This window comes from Parus major, chromosome 1 (genome assembly GCF_001522545.3).
Source record: "Parus major isolate Abel chromosome 1, Parus_major1.1, whole genome shotgun sequence".
In the NCBI taxonomy this organism is placed as follows: Eukaryota; Metazoa; Chordata; class Aves; order Passeriformes; family Paridae; genus Parus; species Parus major.
In genome coordinates this window covers 8,807,378-8,834,483 of record NC_031768.1, presented here as the reverse complement: position 1 = coordinate 8,834,483, position 27,106 = coordinate 8,807,378, and the positions used below count along the sequence as shown (strand labels likewise).

The window sequence follows — 27,106 nt, the reverse complement described above, 5'->3', positions numbered from 1 at the left end:
GTCAGTACAGTTTACTAGAAACACATAGGTCACAATAAGACAAAGACATAAAACTACAGTTGCACAAAAATAGCAAAAAATGGCAATTTAAAGAGAAGATGAAATAACTTGAGGCAGCCATATAGGAATAAGGTGGGCAGACTTCTCCAGCTACCAATGGGATTCTCTGTGTGGGAGTGATTATTTCCATGTAAATTAGCGTGCAACAGAAGAGGGAGATGATTTGGGGCTGCTTACCTGGCTCCTCTCAGCAAGATATTAGACTGATATTTTATTGTATTAATCTATTGTACTTTAATGTGTTAAACATGTTTAAAATTTGTTTTAAATGCATAAATGGACCAGTCAGTTTCACACTGTCATTGGGGAATCAAATGGAGCAAAATTATTATCAGTAATGATAACAGCAAACCATGGAGTCACATTGGATTTTCTACCTATGAACAGCATCCTCACATCAGTGAAAAGGACAGTACTGAGACATCCACTCTCCTAAATTATTTTCCAGCTTAACCATCTATGTTCAGTTACTTTCAGTTAAATCCTTTGTGTTTGGCTGTGCTGCTAGTTTTGGACTGATGATTCCTAAATTTGCAAATACCTCATTAGAAGAAATGTTTCATTTGGGTAGTTGTAGCTTAACTAAATTCATTAATATTCTCAGGCTTTCTGAAGAGATTTACAAGATATCTCCTGTTTACCTGGAATCACCCTTTATATTGTTTTTATTATTAATTCCACTTAATATCTGGAAATTTAGAATTCTTGTCTCTACTATATTATTTGCATATATCACCTTAATTTAATCTCTGTTAAAATCTTTCTTTTGTAAAGTTCCAATTAGATGCTGAGTTTTAATGTCAACCAACTTCCCCATTGCTGTACAGATATTAATAGACTATAAAAGAACAGACTTTCAGGTATTCAAATTGACTTATTTTTTTTCTAATTTATTGATAAAATTAGCTTCTAATTATTTTTAGATCTTGATAAATTCTAGTTTCAATTTATCTAGAAAATACAGTCATAAAGACAAAGAGACCTCCAATTTGAAGACCTTCTCAATTTCCTAAGAATCAATATTGAGTAAAGCAACTTTTTTAGTTTAAAACTTTCCTTGATGGCTTTCCTTGCAAGAAATATTCTTTAATCATTAAAAAAAAAGCTTGATAATTTAAATATATACTAAATTGGATATTAAAAGGATAAAGAACATGATTCTGTAGGCAAAGTTAAACTTGCAGACATAAATAAGAAAGAGGATAAATTAATCTAAAAACACAAAAAATATGGCTTTGTCTATTTGGAGTAACCACAGAAGTATTCCTCTGGAACACCTGAAATCTCAAAAGTAATGCAGATACTGCTTAGAATAAAGTAGATTGTGACAATATGAAAGTAAGTAGGTATTCTGTAATTTTCTCTTTCTGATTTCATTGTACCAAAGGAGTTATCTCTGACTCACTGTTCTAAGAAAGATTTTTCACAGTGAAAAGAAGTAGAGCGATATGAAGTCCAGAAAAGGCTTGCTTTGACATCAGCACCATCTCTATTACTGGAGAGCTATAAAGAAAGGATTAAAAACATTCTGACCCTCTCCAACAAGAAGCAAGTCAGTGACATTGCTGTAAAAAGAGGGGAGAAAAGAAAAAACTCAGCTTCACATTTCATAAAAATGTTTCCAAAAGGCATAAAAGGAGAATTTCATATATTGTTTGTAGGCTGTGCATACTAAATATTCATTTAATTTTAAAACACATTATGATACAATTTTATAAAAATTGACAACATATGCATCCATAATAACAAACATACCAAAGTTACCTGCATCAAGAGCTTGTGGAGTCCCTGCTGACAGTTTCTGAAGGGCCTTTTTACCATCTGTCTTCTGTGGTGAGCTGCTGCCTTGAGGCTGCTGCTGGTCTTCATCTTGAGCAACAAATGAAATTACACCTAAAACAAATAGACACCAGGTGTTGAATTACCCAGGCATTAGCCTCACAAAAACAGACTGCCAGACATGTACAGGTATTTCCTCAGCTTGAAACTAATACAAAATAAAGTAAAACTTCCATTCCAGGTGTCAGCCATCCAATTATAATTTATGATATTAAAAAATATCTCTTGAGTGAGTGCAAGGAAATTAACCAATTTTTGTCCTCAAAGGGCTCTTCTACTTGCCTGAAGAGATCCATAATGAGCACCTGGAAAAGATCAGTAGTAGGAAACACAATACAAACAAGGACTTCATAAAAGTTACAAAACCTGGTGGTCACTAAATGTATCTTTTTCCAAGCTCAATTTTCTGTGCATAATCTTGATTGTTTCTGTAATTTGTTTTTAAATGACAGTGTCTCATTCAAGTGCTATAAGAGAATAACTGTAACAGTTAAAATATTCCTGTAATACATTTTTGTATTGTACGTTAAATTGTAATCAAATATGTCAAGAAGATAAAATATGGAGAGACTGTAAATCCTGAATTTTTAAATTGCCATATCTCTATTTAATAACACAAAATCTAGTATGTATAGGTGCCTTTAAATAACATAAAGGTTATTCTGGAATATTTGATATACTGGTTTTAATTAGCAGGTTTAATTTCTTCCATTTTGTGCCTCTGTCTAAAAATTTTAAACCTATACAAACTTTTGGAAGTACCACATAACATCTATTTGCATCTAAGTTACTGTCCTTCAATATTCAAATACATTGCAAAAAATTGTAAAAAAATTGCAAAATTATACCTTTGAAGTTGATCAAAAATTCTTGGCTAAATGCTGAAAATCAATACATTCATAAATTCTATCAACTTCTTACAGTAAATAATATTTTTTTACACCTCATTTTAAAATTTTAGTAATGTTTCCTCATAGTTCTTCCTTCCAGTGACCATGGACGATTTTTTTTACCAATTTTCTGTATTTCAGAATCATGAATTGTCCATATATGAGTGTGGGAGAAGAGGGACATAACAGGAGTCATCACAGTTGTAAGTAATGAGATGGTAAAACAAAGATTGACTTCTGTTCTCTGTACAAAACATATTCTCAAAAGCATCAAAATAATTTGCTGAAGCACTTGAATAATTAATTTTTATTTGCAGCAAATATTAGAATGCTTGAAAAGTTCCAACAGAATAAATTACTAATATCCAAGAATATTTCAAGAGCTGTGAGAGGGACTGTGGTAACTAAAAACTACTTGAATTGCTAAACCACTGTGCTGATAGTCCACCAATTGCATGATCAAAAAATCAGTGAAGAATTGCAGTATAATTGCTGACACTCCATTTTCCTCCTTTATGAAAACCAGATTTCAAACAAACAGAATTAATAATAATGAGGTTATAATCTTGATTGATAAAGGTGGCTGAATTGATGTGGTGATTACAGACCTGTGCAAGGCTCTCAATTAAATCTGCCAAAGTATTTCTAGAAAAAGTAATGAGTTTTACTACAGATGGCATACATTTTATAACTCAGTTTATCTGCTTAATTTTAAAATATTCATAAATCGTCTTTCATAATTTTCACAGGCATCAAATATCTACGACTGGATCAAAGCTATTTGATTTTTTTTTTATTTTTTTTTTAGTAGGGGAAAATAAATAACATTATTGCTGACAAGAACTGCAAATGACAAAAGAAAAAAGAGTATTAATTTCATGTCAAATCTAAAATGCAGAATCCTTATCAGTGAGGACAGTACATAGTGTGACTTGCATGACTTAAGTCTACAAATTAGGGTAGAATATTTTCCTAGGGAGTATTCCTAACTAGAATACTCTCCTGGTTTGGGAGAAAATGGTGCAACCCACTGACCCCTACTGGATCCTAAGATAGCAGCTGATACATAAATTCATTAATTTATTCAAATTATGGGCTACAAAAATATTCCTGTCAAGACATGTTTTTCAGGATGGGAAAAAGAGTTTATACAATGAAGAGTAATAAAAAATACTTTGTACTCTATGAATTCATAAATAATACATTGGAAATGTGCAGAAACTGCATCAAAAATGACAGATTTCAAATAAAAAATACAAAAAGCAATTTTACGTCTTTCATGTGGTTCTGCTGAGCTTGGCTCCTATGCTTTTAAAGAGCTTTGACACAGAAAGTTCTGATCTTCTGGCTGTGAATGCACAGTCATCTTACAGAACTTTTACTTATCAATGCATCTCAATAATTTTCATTATTGATGCTACAAAACCACTGAAAAATGATAATCTTTTCAAGCACAGCACTCCTCAGTGTTTGGGGTCTTGTTGGGTTTTTTTAATCCAGTTGCTCAGTTCTGACTTCTCTGTCACACGTTACACAAGAGTGTAACCTGCTAAAATGTCATGGCAAACAATCTTTAAACCATACATTCAAGACCAAACCAGATTTTATCTACATCCCAGAGATACAATTCCCAACTGGCCACAGAATTATGCCATCATCATTTATTTTAGAAAACAAGACTCATTAACTTTTTTTTTGCATATATATAAGACACTAAACTTGCATATATGATCCTAAACTTTTAAAAGCAATAATACAAGTATTTCTAGAATTATGCTGAAAATTAATAATTAAAATTTACATAAATCAAGGAGCAAATCTTTTTGCTGACACATCATTCCTTTAAAAGCTTTCTTGGTCAAACTTCATTGCATATTTTCTAGCTTTACTAGCCAGTGTTGAAACAATTTATACAACTGCAGTCAACATATTAATATCAAAACCTTGCTTTCTATTGCTTCAAAGATTCATCCCTTTAAAAGGAGGTAGGCTGTTTTATTTCTCAATAAAATTGTAATTACAAGACCCCATGTTAGACTGACTCATTGCCTTTATACTACACACCCCCTGTATCTGTATCCATGAATACAATTAAGAAAGCAAGAAATGCTCACTGCTTTCCTTTCTGTATAACTTAAATGGAATATTGGAAAGATACATAGTGTGCATGATTAGTTTCTGCTGCAGAGAGATGATAGAAGTCCACAGTATCCCAATGTTTTAACTGGAAAAAAGAACAGAAGGCTCTAAGGCCACAGAATTCATCACACAAATCGGAAAAGATAAAGAAACATTTGGCTTGTGGATTAAATATACCAACATGAACTTAATAAGGTTTTGGTCATAGGAGGAGGGGTATTTATCTTTTCCTGGTTTGTTTTTTTTTCTGGCCTATGAAATCTATGTACAGTTGCTCCCACAGAAACGTTTTACATCAATGTAATTTATGCAGCTATCTAACCAATTCATTTTCCTGTAGTTTTTTTACTGACAAAAAAAAAACAAAAAAAACCACACAAAACAAAACAAAACAAAAAAAACAAAACACCCAAAAAACAAACAAAAAAAGAAAAACCTCATTTACAGGCCAGCACATATAGGCATGATGTTCACCACCTCACCACAACTGCATCTGACAGGCCTGGAACATGCTGCCCTTTTTCCTCAATTTAAGTTTCTAAGCAGCATGGAAAAGCACTTCCTACTAAACATAGATTTAGTTTAAAAATTAATGAAAGATGAGACATAAAGCTAGAAAGCTCCTTTCAAAATGCTAGGGGATTGTATGAATAAAAGAGCACTGACTGTGAAAGGTGTGTGGCTTTTTTGTACAAGACATATTCAAGTTCTATGAGTTTTCTTGTATTCTGGAAAAATTCTGGTCTATTCTGTAGAAAACACAAATAAAAACTTGATAAAATATAAAGCAACTGTAGGAGATGCTTTATCAAACCTAAAGAAAATTGCTCAATTACTCTGAAATAGACTGCTGAAGAATTTTATGTAGTGACAGAATCTTGTTTGAGGTGTTTATTTGCTATTATTTCTGTGTTAAAGCTGTCATGCACCTACAAACTGGTTGAAACATGTAATATTAGCCCTCTTTTGGAATGCTTCCAAATAGGCTTTGGAAAATAACTGAGCCCATTTTTAGCTTTGCAACCATAAAACAGCAAGACAGAAAGCAAAAGCAGCATAATTTTGCAGCTATATAATTCTGGAAATAAAAGGACTTTGAAAATAAATGAAAAATGCAAACCATTTGCTCAGTACAACTTATATGGTAAAAGTTCTTTTACTAGAATTTATTTTAATATGACAAAAACAGTGTTAGAACACCAAGGCTACATACAAAGTTTTATGCTTACAAGTTAGGAAGTTCTAGACTTGAAATTATTCATTGATATTATGACAGTCTTCAGCTAGGTATCAAAACAGTTGTTCTTTTTTCCTTGCAGGATAAAATTTACTCCCTCTGCAGATAGCTTTGGAGCACTGGTTTTTATTTTCAGTCATTTGAGCTAAACTGCTCACCCCATGGATTATTTTCTTCCTTCTAAACGGATTAACTAGACTGAATAGAGAGAACTTTTTTCTTCTTTTCTTTGGAGGGGTGAGGGGTGTTAAATTATACTTTTCTTGTGGCATCTTGAACCTAGAAAGGATTAAGATTCCTGAGTTCTGCCTAATTCCCACTTGAATCAGCTACATCTTATTTCTGATTCTCAAGATTCAGGATGGCTGCTGAAATATCCTGAAAGCCAAAAATGCATTCATATATATATACATATATCTTTGACATTGAAGCTTCTCAGGACCTGGAAATTCTGCTCTGGAGAACAAATCTGACTTTCCAGTCTTGCACAGTCTGAAGTAGACACACTTCCATTCTCCTTGAAGCCACAAAGAAAGCACTTCCTAACACATTACCTTAGATAGGACACTTGGTAGTTAGGTTTACATCAAACCTAACATCAGACAAAAACAGCTGCTACTTTTCAGACCTGTGATAGTGTCCTCTTTTCCCTCCACACCTCTCCCTGATACAGCAGCTGAATGATCAGAGAGTGTGCACAGATTTCTTTGAGAGAGCCAAACCTGTCTCTGTTCCAGGGGAAGGATGAACATGATTTCCTGAGGTAGTGATTAAAGCAAGCCCTGAACCAGGGGGTGGATTGTACATAACTGGGTCCTGTCCTTTTCAAAGGATAATTTTACCCTTCTATCAATTTATTTTAAAGTGAAAAATAAAATGAACTTTTCTGAGAAAAAGTGTAGATGTGGCTTCCCAGCATTTGAACCAGTAACTTTTTGTTAGGTTAGAGAAACTGACTGCTCTCTCTTTTTTCACTCAGTGGACATATAATACCTTAAAACATAATAGAAACCATTGTGATAGAAGGCAAGGGGAGGAGAGAACATTGGAGATGTAGATCTGAACAGGCCATCTATGTCCCTTTGAAGGCATTGCTTTTATCACCTGGTATTAATTTGCTGTATTATAGATCCCTTGGAGCCTCTTCTACTGAAACTTTCATTATATATAAAAGTACTGGGGATTTTCTAAGGCAGAAGAAGAGACTATTCCTAAATCTTTAATGCTTAAAAAAAAAGGCATGTTAAAATATATTACATCCTCAATATTTCCTGGTGCACATTTTTGATGGTTACAATTTCATTGAAAGCTGACTCCTATTCATATAGTGTGATTTATTTTTTTTTCCAGGGCTACAGATCAGGGCACTGAAATCTTCCTATGGCACTAGGCCAAGCCTCGTTACAAGTATTAATTTATTTGCACAAATCACTTGTGAATTGAGATGGCATTATTAGTTACATTTTACATATCAGGTACTAAAAACAAAATGGCCAAAGGAGCATAGTTCGACATCCTCAGGGACAAGCCTTAATAGCTTTTTAATGCTGAGAAAACAGCTGTCATTAATCTCAATTGTCCAAGAATGCAGCAGAATCAAGTGCTTGGAGTTAGGAACCCACAAATTCAAAACTACACACTAAGCATTTTGTATTGAGAGATTTATCTGTTATTGGGAAACCCTTCATTTAAGAAGTTCAACTCTTTTCCTGAGTGCTGCTCAGTTCCTTTTGGATGGTCTCTTCTGTTTCCATAATTCCCTCCCAAACACCTTTGTACTTTTCTCTCCTGAGAGTTACTACAATAATTACCCTACAGGGAAGACAAAGACTGATTGTACAGTTGCATTCTCAAAACCATGCTTTTCACATTATGAGGTAAATAATGAGCATGATGAAATTCTAGAACCATTACCAAACATTTAAAAAATTTTAAACATGATTTTTTATTTAAAAAAAGAAAATCAGGACAAAACATTAATTATGGGACTCTGACATTGGTTACAGCAATCAAGAATTTTGCTATTGTATCATAAGAATACCATTATAAACATGGATGGATGTGAATTATGTACAATTAATTTTAGATCTCCCCCAGTCTCCATATATGTCAAAGAAAGAACCGAATTCCCTGGATTCTATTTGTGTACTCTTTCCTTGTGACCAACAGATTGAAAATTATTTAAGGGAAAAAATCAAATTCTGGTCTCTGCCTTTACATCTTTGGTACAAGTACTACTAACATAACTACAGGGATTAAACAGCTTTTGGAAAATTAAATTTAGATCCACAACCTTGGTGATAATTCAAAAATCATTACTGCCTATTTAGTCAATTTTCATGAGACCAATTAAATGCATAAAATTTTCATATGCTGGCATATTTGAAGAACCTGACCACATATTTAGCAGTAAGATACCTTTAAAAATAAAAATAGGAGCCAGCTTAAAAACCTGAATCACCAGTAAGGATAACCTTGTTTCCAGAAGAAAGATTATGCAGAACAAATGAAAGCATTAGGTGCAGACAGATTTAACCTGCTAATTTATGGGGATATTTTATGGATTTGAGTTCTAAATGGTACCTTGAAAGACTCCTCGTCTGCAGGGAGAGATACTCAAAGTGTAAGCAGCAGTGTCCTCTGGGTTGACAGCCAGATCAGGGGCACCACTCAGCATTGAGAGATTGGAATACACCTGGGGAAGACAAATCACAAAGAGGAAAACTCATCAAAAGCAAGTAACTCTTGCAAGAACACCATCAAGACATTATCCATTCGTATCCATTTGTATACACAGATCATTTCAAGCACAAATTTTGAAGTCATTGCTCAACATGATCAGAAGTATATTGCTCAGACCACAGAACTGCTTATGTAAGCACAGATTTGCACAGTTGGGCCCTTAATATTTTACATACCTTTTCATTAGAAATATAACAAAGATGTTCAGCAGTACCAATCCATCTAAATAGACAAAGCAAAATCTAAGATGCCATTTTAACATCATTTGCAACACTGCAAGTGATATTAAACTGTGCTTTTTGGATATGTCACATTTTGTAAATGACACACATACGTGGCATGCATGGCAACTATTGGGGCAATGGAGAGACCAGTACAATTTTCACACATGGAACTTTAGGATTTGCAAACTGTAAAGCTCATTGGGAGAATATAGGGTGAGTATTTTTTAATTGCATCTCATTTCTTTCTCTCTTGAACAGGATTGCTGCAGAGGGATTCTCTAAGCAGCTGCTCGTGGTCATGCTTTAGGATTTTAGCTTTTATATTTTTGAAATCCTGTACTGCATTAGTGTATGATTCTGAATTCCATATAGAGTCTTAGTTAACTGTCTTCACATTTTGGTCAGACAAAACAATTCCTCTAGGCCTGAAATTCAAGGACACCCTACTTCCTCAGGCCCTGCAAAGTATAACAGAAGTGAATTGGGGGGGTAGCAAACAGGGGTGTATGAGTTCATTACCTGAAGCTGTAATTGGAGAATTGACCCCTGATATGTAAATGGACCAAACTTATATCTGTCTGAAAAACTCATGACCATCATCCATTTTGGGTGTAGCCCCTTGGGGAGGCTTCATCTGCCCTTAATGTACCTGAGGGCCTTTTATTAAATATATCTTCTTTTATTCTCTTAATTCTGCCTGGCCTCTGTTTTTAGGTAAGTCAGGAAAAGGCATCAGTGGAAGAAGTGTTCAGGCAGCACTGGCCTGTCAAGCACCCAATGCATGGATACCTGCATCTACAAAGATTTCTCTTGCATCACTAACAGCATTAGATGCACATTCATTTTTTAAGTAAATATATTTTCTTATTATTTTTTGTAGAAAATAAGCCAGTTTTTAAATCACCTTTCCTTCTGATACAGACAGTCATTGCCTACAACACATTCGCTATTTGTGGTGTTTATGTTACTGTAACTCCTTTTTCAGGTGCTTGTTCTTCTAAATCCAGAATTTCTATTCCAAGAAACAGAGGCAAAAACCTGTCAAGCAACAGTCTTCCTGTCCCCCAATAAATCTGCATTTCAAACTGGATATTAAAAGCACAGCAACCAGAAAGAATAGGAAGAGACTGTTTTGGCAAGAGGGAAAAAAAAGGCCAAAAAAGAGATGGATGAAAAGACTTGTTGAAATGGCACTTGGAGAAAAAAAACTGAAGAAAAAATCTTTTAAGTTGTCAACAAAGAGCAAAGCATAGGAAAGGTGGGACTTTTACTGAAGATGAGAAAGATTCATTTATTCAAATATAAACAATAAATTAGTCACACTCCTACATTTATGGACTATTCCATTTCAGTTTACGGTGAATGTTGCAAAAGTAAAGGATAAGTACCAAAAAATACAGCTAGGACAACAGAAATGACAGCAAATTACTAGGGATACAAATAAGATCAGTTAAAATGAGATTTCTTTTTAAGGAAAAAGCAATATAGAGACAGAAGCAAAAGTAGGATAAATGTGATTAATTTAAATTGGGTAAAAAGCAGAAGGGTAGGGTAGTACAGTTTCTAGCAAAGACTGGACATACCAGACAAGTTTCTACCACAAGATGTCAAAGTAAATGGAACACTACTAGCATGGTTGACCTCAACATGAAATGCCTATGGATTGCTGATAAGTAAATATGGACTGGAAGTTTGATTTTCAGTCATTCAAGAGAAATTTTGGACACTTTTTCAGAGTAGTGAACTAACAGAAGGTGAATTATTTTAAAATTAAGTTTTTAATCTCAAGGAAGTGACTGTATAACCAAGCAAGAAAAGGCAGAGTATAAGCAATGAAACTATGTCAATACACACGTGGCCACTGTTTCAGTGTTTGAAACCAGATCCTGTATCAAGAGACATGGAGGGATTTTCCCTTTCCTGTCCTGCATCAGATTAAACCTTCTAGGATCAGATGCTCACTAAAATTTGTACATAACTGATGCTGACCTCTGTCTGCTGTCTCCTTTCCTACTGCAGTCATTAAACTCATTAAACATTCCTCAAGCTGCTTGTTATTCCAGAGCTGTAACACAAATACTCACCATGAAGGAATCACCCCCATTCATTTACCATTCATTTATTTGTCTCTGTTATTTAAGTGAATCACACTTTAGCCAATCTCCATGCAGTGCTCACAACAAAGTCTCCTACTTCCAACCTCCTGAGAAGGTTTATGGCTGTGACAGACATCACTCACCAGGCACCTCTCATGTGTTCCTTAAATAGAATTTTGTCCTGCTCCAATGGCCATGTGATTTATCAGCTCTGTTACTGAGACTAATTAAATGATCAACCTCAGATGACAAATGGATATTAAAAGTGCATGCCCATGCTTGCCCATGCACACAGGCAATTTATCCTAATATCAGAATTCATACCAAGAATCATTCTCTTCTGTTCACAAATATTTGGGATTCTAAAATAGCATAATGTTTATAACATGTCTCTGATTAACTGCAGGTCTATTACAAAATAACAAGACATCCAGGAATACTCAGAAAGTGAAAAAGGTGGAGAACTTAAAAGTACACATAGAGGAAAGTCCAGAAATTTCAGACTTTTATAACAATAAGTAGTTGCAAAGATTTCATAAGTTTAGGGGAAAGCTTTGAGTGAAGCAACAAAAGAATTTATGCATAGTAAGCTTTAAGTTAACTTTTTTCTATAGGAGAGAGAGCTATTTCTAATTAGTATGCATTTCTATGAGGATTATATGTAAGAACAGAACACAATTTTAGTCACAGATGTAGCATTGAATAACCTGATATCCTATAATAATCTACAATACTGTCTTCCTGAAGGTTCCTTAATATGCCTAACAAAATCATCTATGGATCACTATTGTTAGGCAAATACATTTTGAATGAAGAAAATAGGGCATAAATTGGGGTGCTTTTATCAATAATAAAAATAATATTGATTTACAAGCTATTCAAAATGAGTCAAGATACAGAATTACTCCTTCCAGTTAGTGGGAGAGGCAGTTTGTCAGCTTCTGTCCTGATGTGTGATGAGAGAAAGATGAACAATTACAGGCAGATAAACCAGATCCCACACCAAGGCTGAGGTTCCAGAGCTTTGTACTTACACACAGAATCAATACTGAAACAGGCAGATCTGCAGATACACACTGAAGAATACACAAAATTTATCAGGCATAAATAATTGCAGTTTCTTAAAATACGTTACATCACTATCACTCAGGAAACCAGAACTGCAGAATAATGCAGTGGAGCCAAAATGTAAATTATTATTAAAGTTATCATTGTGACTCTGCACAACATTTTCTTAAAGCAATCCATATCCAAGGATTTGTTTTTTAAATTATAGTATTCTGCATTGTCTTACGTATCAAGTCATTATTAACACACAGCCAGAAAGTATAAATGGGGTGTATGTATAAAATGCTGCAATTTAAAACTAATTTATCACTCACTGGTTTGAAAACTCATCCTGCAGAACTGTAATACGGCTATTTAACATGAAAAGAAATGTAAAAACTAAAAATCAAAATTCCTGTAACTTTTTCCAGAGCTGAATAACCAAATAAGCATAACTCCAAAAACTTCAAGGCCAAGTGGTGAATGGATGTAAGAATATAATCAAACTCCACTGTCTCTTAGTAAAACAAAGTCAGACAGTAATATGTTCAAGGTTTCCATTTGAGAATTGTTTCTGAGGTTTCTTTAACAATACTGAGAGGCTCTACTCAGCAAAAAGTTAATGCCCTATGACTCTAGGCCAGAACTGCATCTGTGGGAGTCACTGATCAATCTGACAACCAGACTCTACAAAACTGTCAAGAACAGCTGTTTTTCCATAAAAAACCCCATTTCTTTCCCTCATCCACCTTTCAGAGTAAACTTTCCAAATTCCTGAGTCACTAGGAACTCGTTTTATTCTTGCAATCACTCTTATTTTGCCACCAGCATGTTACCACACTGAAATAAAACATCTTTGCATTGCACTGAGGATATTCTCCAAATAATTCCTGCCTGTTGAGCAGCAATCTGGAGTTCTGCATAATGAAGAATGCTACATAATCCAGATTTGCTCCTAAACCAATCCACCTATCAGGACCACTAACACATTTCAAGAAACAAATCTGACCTAAGACCTTACTATGCCCTTAATTGATCTAAAAATTTCACAGCTAGTCATCAAAAAGACATCTGGCAACAACTAGAGTTATTCTTAAATTCTGTAGACTTTTGAACCAATAAGTAAATAATTCTATTAATATAAATATATATTTATTCACCATATATATATATTGCTTACCAGATAAAAATTGAAGGATTATGGTGTACACAGATCCACTTGTTGTTAAAGAAGATAAACTTGACCTTTAGCAATCAGGTTACTGCACTTGCACAGAATTCTTTCTCAGAAAATCTTAGATACATTACTAAAAATGAGCTAGGCTGAACAGGGAAGCCCCTCATTAAATGTTTATGGTACATAATTTTATTACTTTGAGGCATTTGTTACAAATACCCAACTTTTTCACTCTCAGTGACATTGTCAAAACCCAAAATGGATATATAGAGAATAGAGGTAAACACACTGAAAAACAGAGGATTTACTATTTTTTTCATTATGTATTTATTCTACAATTTTATAAAATACTAACAGTTTGTATAAACTAATGCCTGAAAGGTAATTTAACTGGGTCTTGAGATTCCTCTGGAGAGTTTACTGTAATGGCATCTACTTTGAATAGCACTGAGAAAAGCAGTTGCAGTTTTATATTATATTGCAAAACCATGCCTTGAAAGAATTAGGTACCTATATAGCTAAAGTTTCTATCAATGGTATCATTAGAAGGAGCCATCAATGCATCTGACAATTATTTATATCCAGTAGACAAAGATTTATATAAATAAACAAGAAAATTGCATAAAAAGTTTTGTCATGAGACTGAGAGATTGGATTTTCATAGAAATGCTTTACGCTTCCTTCTCTCAGGAGGAATTGAATGTAATTTTACAGACACTAAAATCCATTTACACTGCAGACACTTACCTTCTATTAATTCATCATTAGAGAAAGATGTGCTCTCTGGCTTATGTTATATGTGCACAAATTCTTTATAAATTCTGTTGTGATTTTTTTTTTCCATATCCAGAATTTAATCATAAGGAAGACAATTTGTTGCAAGATCCTCTAGAACCAACCACAAGGAGCACAGTGGCAGCAGTTCCCTAAGGTTTACACATCAATCAGTAGAAAATAGTTCATAAAACCATTCACATTTTTCAAGGGAATTTATGGAAATTGTATTTTTAATCATGGAAAGCTTTGTGAGTACTGAAAGGGTTTTGCTTAGAAGTTTTAAAGGTAGACTGATGGAGTCCTGCACATGACCTCCACTGAACTGCAAAGGCACTTCTTTCCTCCCCAACTCTAGATCCACACTAATGGTTGCAAAGACACATACACAAAAATATTGCTGCCCAATAAACCCTCTGTATATGATTGAAAAGGAAAAAAATATTATTCAGCTGGAAGAAGGCTGTCTTTCTGCAGTAAAGGCAAGGATTATTTCCCTCTTCCTCCTTCCAGACTTAAATTTCATTTAAAATTGTCACTTTTACAGTAGCACCCTCATTTTGGCTTAGACTATTAGAAAAATACAGCAAATATGAGAAACAGAGTAGCATGTATATATAATGCAATTTTATTTTTTAATGAAATGAAGTTTTTTGTTAAGTTTATAGTTTAATATATTCAGTTATTAAAATGGAATAGTGAAGCTATATTTACAACTCCAAGGCAAAATTACCCCCAAGTTTTAGTTCAGCTAAATTACTTATTGCAAAGTATTTATATCATGGTGCAGAAAATTGTTTATGGATTTGTCTGTAAATGACTATGTTTGCCAGCTACTGACACATAACATACCATTCTTGATATAGGTTGAGCTTTATTACTTCAGTAAATGAAATTCTTGTGTGTTTTGGGGTTTTTTTAATATCATGTATGTCCCAGTTAATCTATGAGAAATTACTTCATACTCCAGCCATGCAGGGTGTACGGGGCACATCAACCAATTCAATAATGAAGATATTCATTAGCCAACAAAATTACAAAAGATCCCATCAAAAACACATCCAAAACTATTACTTTTTGGATTATCTTTTCTCTGTCTGCCAAGACTGACAGCATTTCCTCTACCTAATCACCAATTTAGCTACAGCACAATACAGAAAACTGTCAGAGATGCTGGATTAAAAAGGAGGAAGAGTTATTGGGCTGCCATCAAGTGCCCCCAAGGGAATCACCAACAAAGACAAAAACAGTGCTCTGCTTCACCACAGACTACCCAGATATTACAGTAATCAGGCAGCATGGAACAAAATGAACAGCAGCAACAAAATTAGAATATTTGTTTTTCCTGTTGCCCTTTATGCTATATACATCTGAGTAAATAATGTTTATTTGGCATTTCCAACAAGGCTGTGGGTCACACCTCTTAAAGAAGGTTTTCTGCATTCCCCTAATAACTACAGATACCTGTGATCATGTTCTGGATTTAGTGATTAAATCCTAATTTACAGGAGGACCGTTTCAGAAATAAAAGCAAGCAAATGATCTTTGCTCACTCCAATAGCACAAGACACGACATGACATCTGCTGGAGAGTGCTGGAAGTGATTAATATTGTTTGCTTTGTGGAGGGGACAGCTTCCAGACTCCAGCAAGCTTTGTAATTGCCTTTTCCAGCAATTCCAGCACACCTTGCTCCAACAACTGTTCTGCAACTGCTTCTGGGTAAGAATCTCGCATAGAGAAAATGCATTATTCACCCTGATTAATTTATTATATGCATACATGAATGAAATAGCTGACCTTACTATTTCTCTCCCAAAGGTCCCAGAGAGAAAAGAGCACACACAGTTGGACTGTCAAGCAGTATTTCACAGAGATGAAAAAAGCACAAACTCCCCCCACATCACAAAACTAATCAAAACCAGATTTAAGGTTGAACACCCTCAAGGAGGTCAGAGTTCAGTCAGACAGACAGAGCTCACCCTGGAACAGTTACAACTGCCATAAATTCATTTAATGCAACATTTCTGAAAAATACATACCATGAATAATTTCAATGTATTCATTTTGAAGTCTTTTTATTTCTGTACCTTTCACTTACATTGGCACAAAAAACAGTTGAGTTCACACAAAATAGAAAAGCAGAAAAAATAGTTCTGTTGCCAAAAACATTCACTTCTTCCAGCGATAAAAGTACAAATATATTAGAAATGCAAATGCACTCATATCTGAAAAACTAAGACTGCTGAAAATAAAAATGTCAAAGCTGGTGATAACCAAAAAATTAATTTCCTACTTTGTTTTGTGGGATGGTATTGAGTCAAAAAACAGGAATATGAACCTGGACCTTTCTGTGATATAGAAAGCTTACTAAATGTAGATTAACCTGTAAAAATGGAAACCTAGAAAACTGGAGACTAGCAAGAAGACACCCAAGGAAGGATTTTGACATGAATTATCATTACTTAATAGACCACTGCTGCTGCTATGTACATGGTCTCTCTTTATACCATAGGTCAAATCATTCATTACCATTACCTTTCAATTTGAATTAAGCAGCATTTGGCCCTACTGGCACCAAGGCAGAGAACAAATTCACTCAGTTTGCAAGTCCACACTAGTCAGCTAGTCCGATTTTATCTTCTAGCATGTACATTGTCCCATTTTCAAGCCTTGAACAAAAGGAAAACTAAATACTCATATATAGATGTGCTGACAATTTTTAGCTGGCACTCCCTTGCATTGCTTCAATAGATGGAGCCCTTCTGGCAAACACTGTATGGCCATAATACCTGGATACTATCTGCTTTAGATTTAAATGCCATGATAGAGTCACAAATACAGATTTTCTTTGAAGATGTTCCTGCTCAGGAGCTTCTCTGCAGCTGGGAAGAAAAGCAGAATTTCATCTTTGTTGCTCTAATGTACCTTCTGCCTCTGCTGGCACAGGACATGGGATGCAATACATAGGGACAGAAGGTGAGGAAGGCTACAGAAATAGTTTTATCACTTTCAAATTAAACATACAGACAAGATAAACAGTGGAAAAAAAATGCTATTTCAGTACTACAACAGTGGTTTTAAATAGAAAAATGTGTTTGTGTAAACACAGTCAAAAATATAGTTAGTGGAAAATTTGAAAAATAATGATTATATTTAATAGTAAAAATATGTTCTTGAGCAAGGAAATCAATAAAACTGTATTTCTTAAGAACTTGTATTAACCTTCTCAGTGACCCATTGACTTTCAACAACTCCAGTGATTACCTCTGAATTTTCTCTTCTGTCAGCAAACACACAAAGTATTCCCAACTTCCTCCAACATTGCTGAAACAACAGCTGGGCAACAGACAGTAACTGGGCCAGGCCAATGGGCCATGAGAAATTCATGCTTAGAGAGCTCATGCTGCAATCCTGCCCTTAATAGGATAATAATTTTTGTCCTTTTCATGTAATAGTCAATATTTTATGAAGATTTTAGGAACTCAGTAATTCTCAGGCCCCCTCTAATTTCAAAACTGATAGAGTTGGCCTCAGGTTTCAAATCATTGGAGAAGGAAGGATTAGCAAATGAACAGAGAACAACTTTAGAAGTGCTGTCCCCTAAGAAACCAGACTAAAACATGAAGAAATATTTTTTTCCATCAAGCATACAGTAAAATCATACATTAACTCACAGATTTCCTGACTATAAACATATCCATATACTATGAACTATAGAAAATTTTCTCATGGATACATTAATTTTATTAGTTCATCTGCAATTACAGTAATTGTTTCTTCTGTAATACATCGGTGTACACAGTGTAATACAATCAGTCCTTGGAGAGAAAAATATTTGTCACATTATTGCAAAAAAAATTACCTTGTATTTTAACATCTTCTTGGTATAATTGTGCACCCATAAGATTTTATGAGCGACCTTTCCCACTTCGCACTCTATCACAATGCAATCCTGAGGCAGAGGTTTCTTCCCTATTCCCTTAAGACTAAAGATGTTCTGAGTTCCAGCTGTAACATTTCTCAGAATAAGCCTTCCCTACAACAAAGAAAGGAGGAAAAAAAAGTTTCATTACCATAAAAGTCCCCTTTGGCTGCCAAAGCAACTCCTCTAGTTTATTAATCTCAAATCCAGGTGACTCAGAGTGCTTACAAGAAAGGGCTCCTATTTTCTTTCCTAGTTCTTAAATAAACCCATTTCAAAACAGAGAAGTAAATGAGAGAATCAAAACTTTTTATTTTAATTTTTTCTAAACTATGAAATTCAACAATATAAAGTTTTCATATTTCTAGTTTTTTTTTTATTTCTTGGCTTTTTCTTTGAAAAAAAAAAAATTTCCAAAAACATATGATCTCATGCCTCCTTGTCTCTCATACAATATTTAACTTTGCTCATTGAGTGTTTCCACCTGTATTTCACCTGTTTTCTGAGCACAGCGTTGAGCCTGGAGAAAGGGAGACTCAAGGGAACTGCACTGCTCTCTACAAATACCTGAAAGGAGATTGTAGTGAGGTGGGGATGGGTCTCTTCCCTATGTCTCAAGTGAAATATTGAATGGAAATGGCCTTAAGTTGTGCCAGGGGAGATTCAGATTAGACATTAGAAAGAGATTTTCACTGAAGGAGTGGCTGGGCATTGGAATGACTTCCCAAGGAAAGTGGTGTCACCATGTCAAGAGGCATCTGGATGTGGCACTTGGGACATGGTCTAGGGGTAACTATGATGGTGTTGGGCTGACACCTGGACTAGATAATCTTGGGGGGTCTCTTCCAACCTGGGTGATTTTGGGATTCAGCTAAAATGTTCTCCATAATAATTTAGTCATCAAAGGATTCAGAGCTTTTGGCTTTTAATAATTTTATAACACTGGATGCCAAAACTGCATTTATTTGGTTGGTAACACATGCAGAAGGGTTACTTAAGCTTCAAAGAATTTTTTTTTTTTTCATCTTTGGCAGTTCACATATTTCAACAGCAACTTACAGTCAAATTCTCTCAGCTGGGGACACAGACAAAACCATAAATGCAGCTTCTTGCTAAAGGTGTTATAGCCCTTGCTCTGCTCATCATTTTAGCATTTGGAACAGTGGTTACTCTGATGGCAAAAGCAGCTGTGAAATGGTAGCTTAACTTGAAAATAAAGTACTCTTCACATAAATTAATTTGTTATGTAGGCATGCAATGAGAATACTAACTAGTTATTAAGGTAATGAAATGCTATTAATATAAGCACTTAAATTCAGAGTATCAACGTATATTTTTGTGATTAAAGTTTGGAATATTTACAGAATAACTGCAGGACTGAAGAATTTCATAGAAATCAATAGAATCAAAGAATATAATAGAAAATTAAATAAACATGAGCATATGTGATGGGGAAATCTATCATAACTAATCATAAGGTTTACAAAGTTAGTTCATTTGTGTTTTTACTTCAGATAGCAGTAAATCTTACCCTTCCTTCCTCTCAAGCAGATGCCTTAATATTAGCAACTGTCTAAACACTTTAATAATTTGGATACTGGTGCTTAATTTTATTGGTGAAAACATCCTTTTCAAATGTTGAAACTAATTTCTCTCTTACCATTATTACACTCTCAGCAACCGGCTTGAACGTGAGAGGATACTGAACTGTTTCACCTACAGGCACATTTATTACAGAAGGGCCATGAAAACACTGTCCTTCCAAAGTTGCTTCAAACCTCCAGTCCTCACAGGATAAGTTACTCTGAAAGAAAATCAAAGATGTAAATTATATTATGTGTTTAAATTTTTTAATGTGCATTTCAGCTTTCACTTGCAGCTATCACCACATCACAGCACAGTCCTCATTTGCTCCAAGTACTTACTCAGACTTCCTTTGGGAAGAATAAAAGCAGTGTATTTTAAAAATGAAACAAGCTAATGATAAATCTGTTATTCCTGGCAGCCAGAGGTACAGAACCCCTACTTTCAGTAGCAATACTGTCAGCAGGAATACTCATTAGAAGAACATGAGCATGATCTAGCTAATGGTCAAGATGGAATTTTTAAGTATCATTTTAAATATTTACAAGTATCTTCATGGTGCTGTTTAATGCTTGCCAAAATTCTGTTCCTATTCCATCTGCAGAAAATCTTGGCACACCCCTTTGAAGAGCTGATGTGGTGTGCTGGCATATATTGCTTCATTTGGCCACTGACAGTGTTAAAGGATCAGTCTTAGGAATTGAGAACTCCATCACCAAAGGAGAATTTATAGTCCTGTGTTCTCAGAATCTGGTTTTTCAAGAGACAAAGCTACTTTAAAGAATGCCTGTCTTGAGCAATATGAGCCTGTGTCTACAGAAGAAACATGTTTATCTTGCATCCAGATGTATCACAAAACTGCTTGATGATGGTAAAAAGTGAGATATTTCATAATATATGCTTAGAGGCTGCCAAAAAATAACAAAAACAAAATAATCCTATTCAGCCTCCTGCTATTTGAAAGAAACAAATGACCAAACATCCAGTCTGAAAAAAATAAAATAAATAACACTCATCTGAAAGATAAAATAAACTGTCACTCATGAGCTAGTTCATGCCTTGTCAAACAGAGAAGATTAATCTCATTTGATCTATGAGAAGAGGAGGTAATCTGTTGACCTATAAAGGTCTTCATCCATGGAAAATTGCATCCAAACATCAGAGATAAAGAATGGATTTCAGGGAATAGAGATGATACTGCAGTCTTTGTTTCTATCTATGAAAGTCTCAGAATCAAAAAACCTGTGGTCATCAGAGCTAATCCAGAGCTACTCACACCTACAGTACCATGTGTCTAAGGTCTGATTAATATTTATGATTAATGCTTCAGTGTTACTTGGCAAATTTCCCAGTAGTCAAGGTCTGTGTGGAGTGTTGAGGTTTGTGTAGTGCCTCAGTTTTACAAAAAACTTCCATCACCATGTCTCCAATTCTGTAATAACAATGACATCATCTCTGGTAGAAAATACAAAAGAAAAAAGTATGATGTTCTCATGCCAATGATAAAATGAAAGGGAAAAAAAGACAACAAAATTTTATTTTTATTATCATGCTTTTTTATCTCCACAATATCAGGAAAAGCTTTATCCATCTGAGAACCAGCTGGTCAGGTATAAAACTGTCAGGTCATCACTCTCTGCTAATCTAACGTTTTAAAATTTAGATAGAGGAAAAACATCATCAGGATTGGCCTAGGTTCTGGAGGACTGTGAAAATTTGGGTGCTTAAGTTGTTTTATTTTCAATGGTTTCTAGTAAAATTGGTATCAGATGTTTCCATTATCGACAGTAGTGATGATTACATCAATATGTAACACAAATATTTCTTCTTAACCTCTAACACAAAAACTTGTCATCTGGAGAAATGTAGTTGACAAAAATAGTCACTGTGAAATTCCTTTCTAACAAATCCTTCTAACATGGCATGAATTTGTCTAAAAGTGTTTTCTAAAGGAAAATATTAAGGATGACCATAAACATTAGAAAATTGAAAGAAAATATTTGTTACATTCTACTGCCTTATACTTGTTCATTAGTAGCTTTAATTAATTAATCATCTAATTCCTACAGGATCTCTGCTTAATGGAAAATCTCATCCAAAGCCTGTCAAGTGAATTAATTTAAACACAATTAATGCTGATGGAGTCAGAATCTCCTCACAGGACTGTGGGTGGTTCAACCCAAGGTACATAATAATTGTATTGGACTTACACCTGCAAAGTGTGAAAGGCAGAGATGGAACAGTTACATTCATCTCATGCTTGAGAAAATTATGGAAACTCCAAAAGAAACCAGTCACAGATCTCAGATTCAGCTGGGCTTTTATTCTGTTTGTGTCACTAATTCACTGTATGGCTTTAAGCAAACCAGCTGACCACTTCATTTGCTCCATTAGAAAGTGTTCCACCTAACACATGTTATGACTGTTAGTTTGCTTGTGTCTGTAAAAAGTGCTTTGAGCAATAAATATTTGGTTTAAGAAACTAATTTTAGCAGATTGAGTAACTCCAGTTCCACAATGAGCACACCTTTTTCCACAGATTATTTAAGAAAATTTAAATGACAAATACAATACTGTTAATAAAAATATAAAAATATGGGAGAATTTCTGGTAGTGGGAGAAGCTCCAACTAGAATGAGTAACATAGAAATGTAAAATATCTAACTCCTAAAAATTGAACACTCTGAAGTGAAAAATAAATCCATCAGAAGAATAAAGCAAATCTGTTTAGAAAGTGTTTGTTTAAGCAAGGTAGAAAATCCCCTTTCTGTGTTATGTATCAGTTGTTTTTAGACTAATGTAACATTCAAAAAAAATCAGTGTTTAATACATAAATTAATAATATCTTAAAACTTGCAAGAAGAGATAGCACTGTAATATATATTTTCTTTTCTCCTTTCTGAGGTACTAGTTCCTTGTCTACTCTCAATATTTGACAGAGAATTCAGTATGGTCTTTCCCCCAATATTCAGTAATCTCGTTTGAATCTGCTCCCATTCTTTTGACTGCAAAATCTCAAAATAATTTCTCTATAAATTAGCTCAACAGTATTCCTTAGTAGCTCTACAATCAAAAGTACATGGACAAAACTGTAGTTCAGAGCTCAGGAAATATTTTACTGGTTCTATCTTTTAAAGAATCTTTATTCCTTCTCTCACAGATTAAATTCCTTCTCTATAATTTTTGTTGTGTTTGGTTGTTTTGAGCTTGGTTTTTTGTTTTTTGTTTTTTTGTTTTATTTAAGTTCTCTAAAATTTGACCAATATTTTTCCGAGAGAGATGATATTGCACCCATCTTCGCTCTGGTCTTACTTTTCATGTGCCAAGGGTTTCATACACAAAATAGATATGATAAAACTATTCATGATATACTGGCTATGCTTACCATGTTTTTTTAACTGTATGTAATAAAGTTCTTCTATTTTATTCCTCAGCATATCTTTTTTTTTTTCCTTCAGTAATACTGTAGTTATTCCCTAAATTAAATAACTACTTTTCTCACTTTCACTGTGACATCATTAAATAATAGACTAACAATTTTCAGAAGAAAAATATCAAAATTAAACCCATCAGACTAATAATTAACTTGAAGTAAATTATTTTTCTCCACAGGTTTTCTATTATCTACAACATAGGCTTTGGGAAATAATACTCAAGTCAGTATTTACATGCATTTCTGCATTTCAGGACTGAAAATTTTAACAGTATTGACCTGAAAGCCATTTTTTTAAAATCCCAAATCTTAATTTAGTTAGCAGCAGTAGAGTGAACTTACAATTGGAATTTCCTGAGTCACCATCTGGTAAGCTGGAGATAGAAATTCGAGCTGTGCATCAGCCTGGTCTGCATTCACCACACATTCAACCTCATAGACACGAATGTCACAGGATGACTTCAGAATGACCTGACAGTGGTAGCAACCAGCATGCTTAGGAGTGAATTTTAGAGGAAACTCAACTGTATCAATTCCACCTAAAAAAAAAAATATTAAAAACAATATTTTTTTTCCCTATATATAAAATATGTATATATATTGTGGTGGTGTAAAACTTTTCAGGAGCACTGAATTCACAAGCAGAATCTGAAGAGGTTTCCAATAAACTGTAGGAGAGACCCCAGCAGTACATGCAAAAATTTCCAAGAAACAACAAGAGTTTTAGGAGTTACCATATAAGTTAGTTTCCTAAAAATGGTATATTGAAGCATGTAAGCAATATTTTCTACTGATTTTAGCAGTGTGCAGAGAGTTACTTTAAAGTATCTCTTAAATCCACTAGTAGAATTTAACATATATGAATTTCTTTAAATATTTTTAAAACTATACAAGCTACTACACTTTTGTCAATGGCTACCATCACAGATACCAGTGACAGTACAGTATATTTGGCTGAGTACCCCCAGCAACTACTGAAATTGTGTTAAATGTAGCAGTTCTCCTGACAGTTCATTAGACATTTTTCTATGCCAAATTTTGGAATGAAAGTGTGAGTTTCTAAAATCATCAGGGGTGTCCAAGCTGAAAGAGATTCATGGAAAGTCCCATTTTCCCAATCTGCAGCACACAGGGAAAACTCCCCACTGTCATCTCTAGGGCAAGGAAGAAGCAATACAAATGCTGTCCATCTTTGAACAGAGCCAGGGCTAACAAGTCTGCTGCAAAGATTTCCTCCTCTCCTCTTGCTTACAGAAAAGATCAGACTCTTCCACAGGATTTTAAGCCCCTTGGTAGCCCTTGCAGGACATATTGCAGAGGAGAAAAGAAGGCACATGGGGAACTCCACTGATGGACATAAAGAGTTCCTCAGTCCCAAGGGTCTCTAAGAAACCTCAAAAACCATTTGAAGACTGCAGCTGTAAAAACTGGAGTCTTACATGTAACAAGGACTGATTTCTCTTCACTGTTTTCAAGGTTAGAAACTAAGGCCTAAAGGTGGAAAAAGATGATAAAGGAAGTCAGAGACAACATAATGACACAACAGAACCTTAGAGATAAAACTCCAAACAATGTGATTCTCTCTAAGGGGGAACACCAAACAAAGTCTTGTGAAATTTTCCCTTTTCTCCTTCATTTGGCTTATTTTCTGATGGTATGCATGACAACTGGATTCAAACTATTCTGATATCTTCAATGACAACAACTGAATTTTGAAAGTGAAATCAATTTTCATTTGCAATGCTGCTCATTCTCTTCCACCCAGCAGTGCTCCTCATGTATTCACATCTCACCTCTGAAAATGAACACCTAACTGAGGTTTTCTTGTGGCTTTATGTCATCACTGTGTCAAACATCACTATGTTTTTTTCCACAATAAAAGCTCAAGTTCAAGAGACAAATCACACAGAGTGACATATTCATCTTTTAACATTACTAGACTATCAGAAAGATTATAAATTGCACTTTAGGTTTAACCCTCTCTGAAATAACTCATTTGTTCTCCTTTAGAGACAAGATTAATGGTCTGGTAATTTTTTAATTATTACCAATATGTCCTATTTTAGCATTGAATTATTATCCCCGTGGGCTACCTTCCACAGAAATAAACTGAGTTTGTCAGTTATGCATTCTTCAATCCATCAGCACTGTCCCTGTCAACAGGAATAATATTTTGAAATAAATATTTTAATAATATTTATTAATGTCATTTTTATATATTTTATAATATTATTTTAATAATATTCAAAATATTAATATTTTGAAATAAAACATTTTCTTTAAAGTACACATTTTAAATATTTTCATTTCAAGTTAATGTTTAAATCTGTACTTTAAGAAATACAGTATACCAAAAGATCCAATATATTTCTGTACAAATTCTACTTTCTTGCACTGAATGGAAATTTTAATTACTAATAACTAAGGTTATTTTTCCCTGAGTGGGACCCATATTTGAAATGCACACTTTCAAACAGAAATGTGTCCTATAGAAAAATTTAAAAAGAAAAGCCATGAAAAGTACATTCCATAATTATAATATTTAGTATGGCATTACTTTAATAATTTTATTTTCTTATGCATTTAGAAAATACATTTTAGAATAAGTCAGTTGAATAAAATATTATACTCAATTACAATGAATCAAAATGAAAGAAAGTAAATTGGTTACATTTATTCAATGTGCTAAGTATCTTCTGCAGTCATACATGGTCCCTCCAAATCAAAATAACTAAAGAAATCAGTTGTCCACAATTTGTAGGTGAAGATTGAATTTTTTCCCTGCAAAATGTTTTTTAAATACCATAAAGTAAACTGGGCTTAAAAATGTCTCAGTTTAGCATGTTTTGTTCTCTCAGTCTCATAAGACATTCAACAAAGATTAATTTAGGTATATAGTCAAAGATTTAATCAACATAATCCATGGGGCCACAACTGGCTTACCTAACAATTTCTGAGACAAGAGTGTCAGCAGTAAGTCATGGGCATAATTTGTTTAATTCCTATGCAGCAGGAGGCAGAGTCTGCATCAATCAAAAAGAATGATGCTGCAAGCATTTCTTCAGCAGTGAAAAGCCAGGCAGGGCAATGCAGGGGTTTGCAACAGTTTCCATCTCTACACAGGATTTTTATTATTCGACAGGGAAGCATTCCATGTGAAATAAGCTGACACTTTTATTTTCTAGATTTATGTCTGACAAATGCCTACAGGAAACATTCACTTGATCATGTTGGGCTTTGTTGTGAGACAGTTGTCAAAACAGAGGCATTTTCAGAAACTAAACTTTTAGTGTGCAATTTTACCACGCTTTGTTGGAAAACTAAATTACAGCAAACAGGCACTGGTCATGTCCTCTGGCAACTGCCTGGCATTTTGTGCCATTTATTTATTACAAAACACAATCTGATCACCAGAACTAACAAAGTTCATGTCCTCTGGTTCTTAAAAATATTATAGCTCATCATTTTAAATCTGCCTGAATTCAAAGTCCTCTAACTGCATTATCCTACAAACAGTACCTTTCAAAGAAAACTAATGACAGTTGTTTTGACATCAAAATGTAAGGAAAAACATATTATGTAAGGTAATAGTAACAGCCCATAGTAATCACTTTTAGCCTTCTTACAAATTGTGGGAGGATGAAATGAGTAAAAATAGAAATGCTACTCTTCCACACCACAATCTGTTGTCATAATTTGTGAAGGTAGGAAAGTATGGGCCTTCAGCAGTTCATCAAATAATTGCACATTAGCTTTTATTCAGCAATGATGATTCTATCTATTCAGAATTTCAAAGCTGAATTTCTCACTGAACTTATCTCAGTCTCTGACACTATGAATGAGTCGCAAAGAGCTGGTTAAATTAACTTCAAGACTGAATTTGCAGGTATGGACTCCTAGAAGGTTAAATAAACAACCATAATTAAGAATCCAGACTTCA

General features: G+C 34.3%; 1 protein-coding gene across 1 annotated transcript in view; it reads right to left on the bottom strand.

Annotated features, from left to right (window-relative positions):
• The window catches only part of CFAP47 (cilia and flagella associated protein 47), a 259,171-nt gene that overhangs the window by 119,171 nt on the left and 112,894 nt on the right, over nucleotides 1-27,106 (bottom strand). Inside the window, exons 46-50 of the mRNA XM_019008576.1 lie at nucleotides 23,509-23,705; nucleotides 19,810-19,953; nucleotides 18,090-18,263; nucleotides 8,749-8,860; nucleotides 1,825-1,953 (exon numbers count right to left, since the gene is read on the bottom strand). Coding sequence (XP_018864121.1) covers nucleotides 1,825-1,953; nucleotides 8,749-8,860; nucleotides 18,090-18,263; nucleotides 19,810-19,953; nucleotides 23,509-23,705 — 756 coding nt within the window. The remainder of the gene's footprint in view (nucleotides 1-1,824; nucleotides 1,954-8,748; nucleotides 8,861-18,089; nucleotides 18,264-19,809; nucleotides 19,954-23,508; nucleotides 23,706-27,106) is intronic.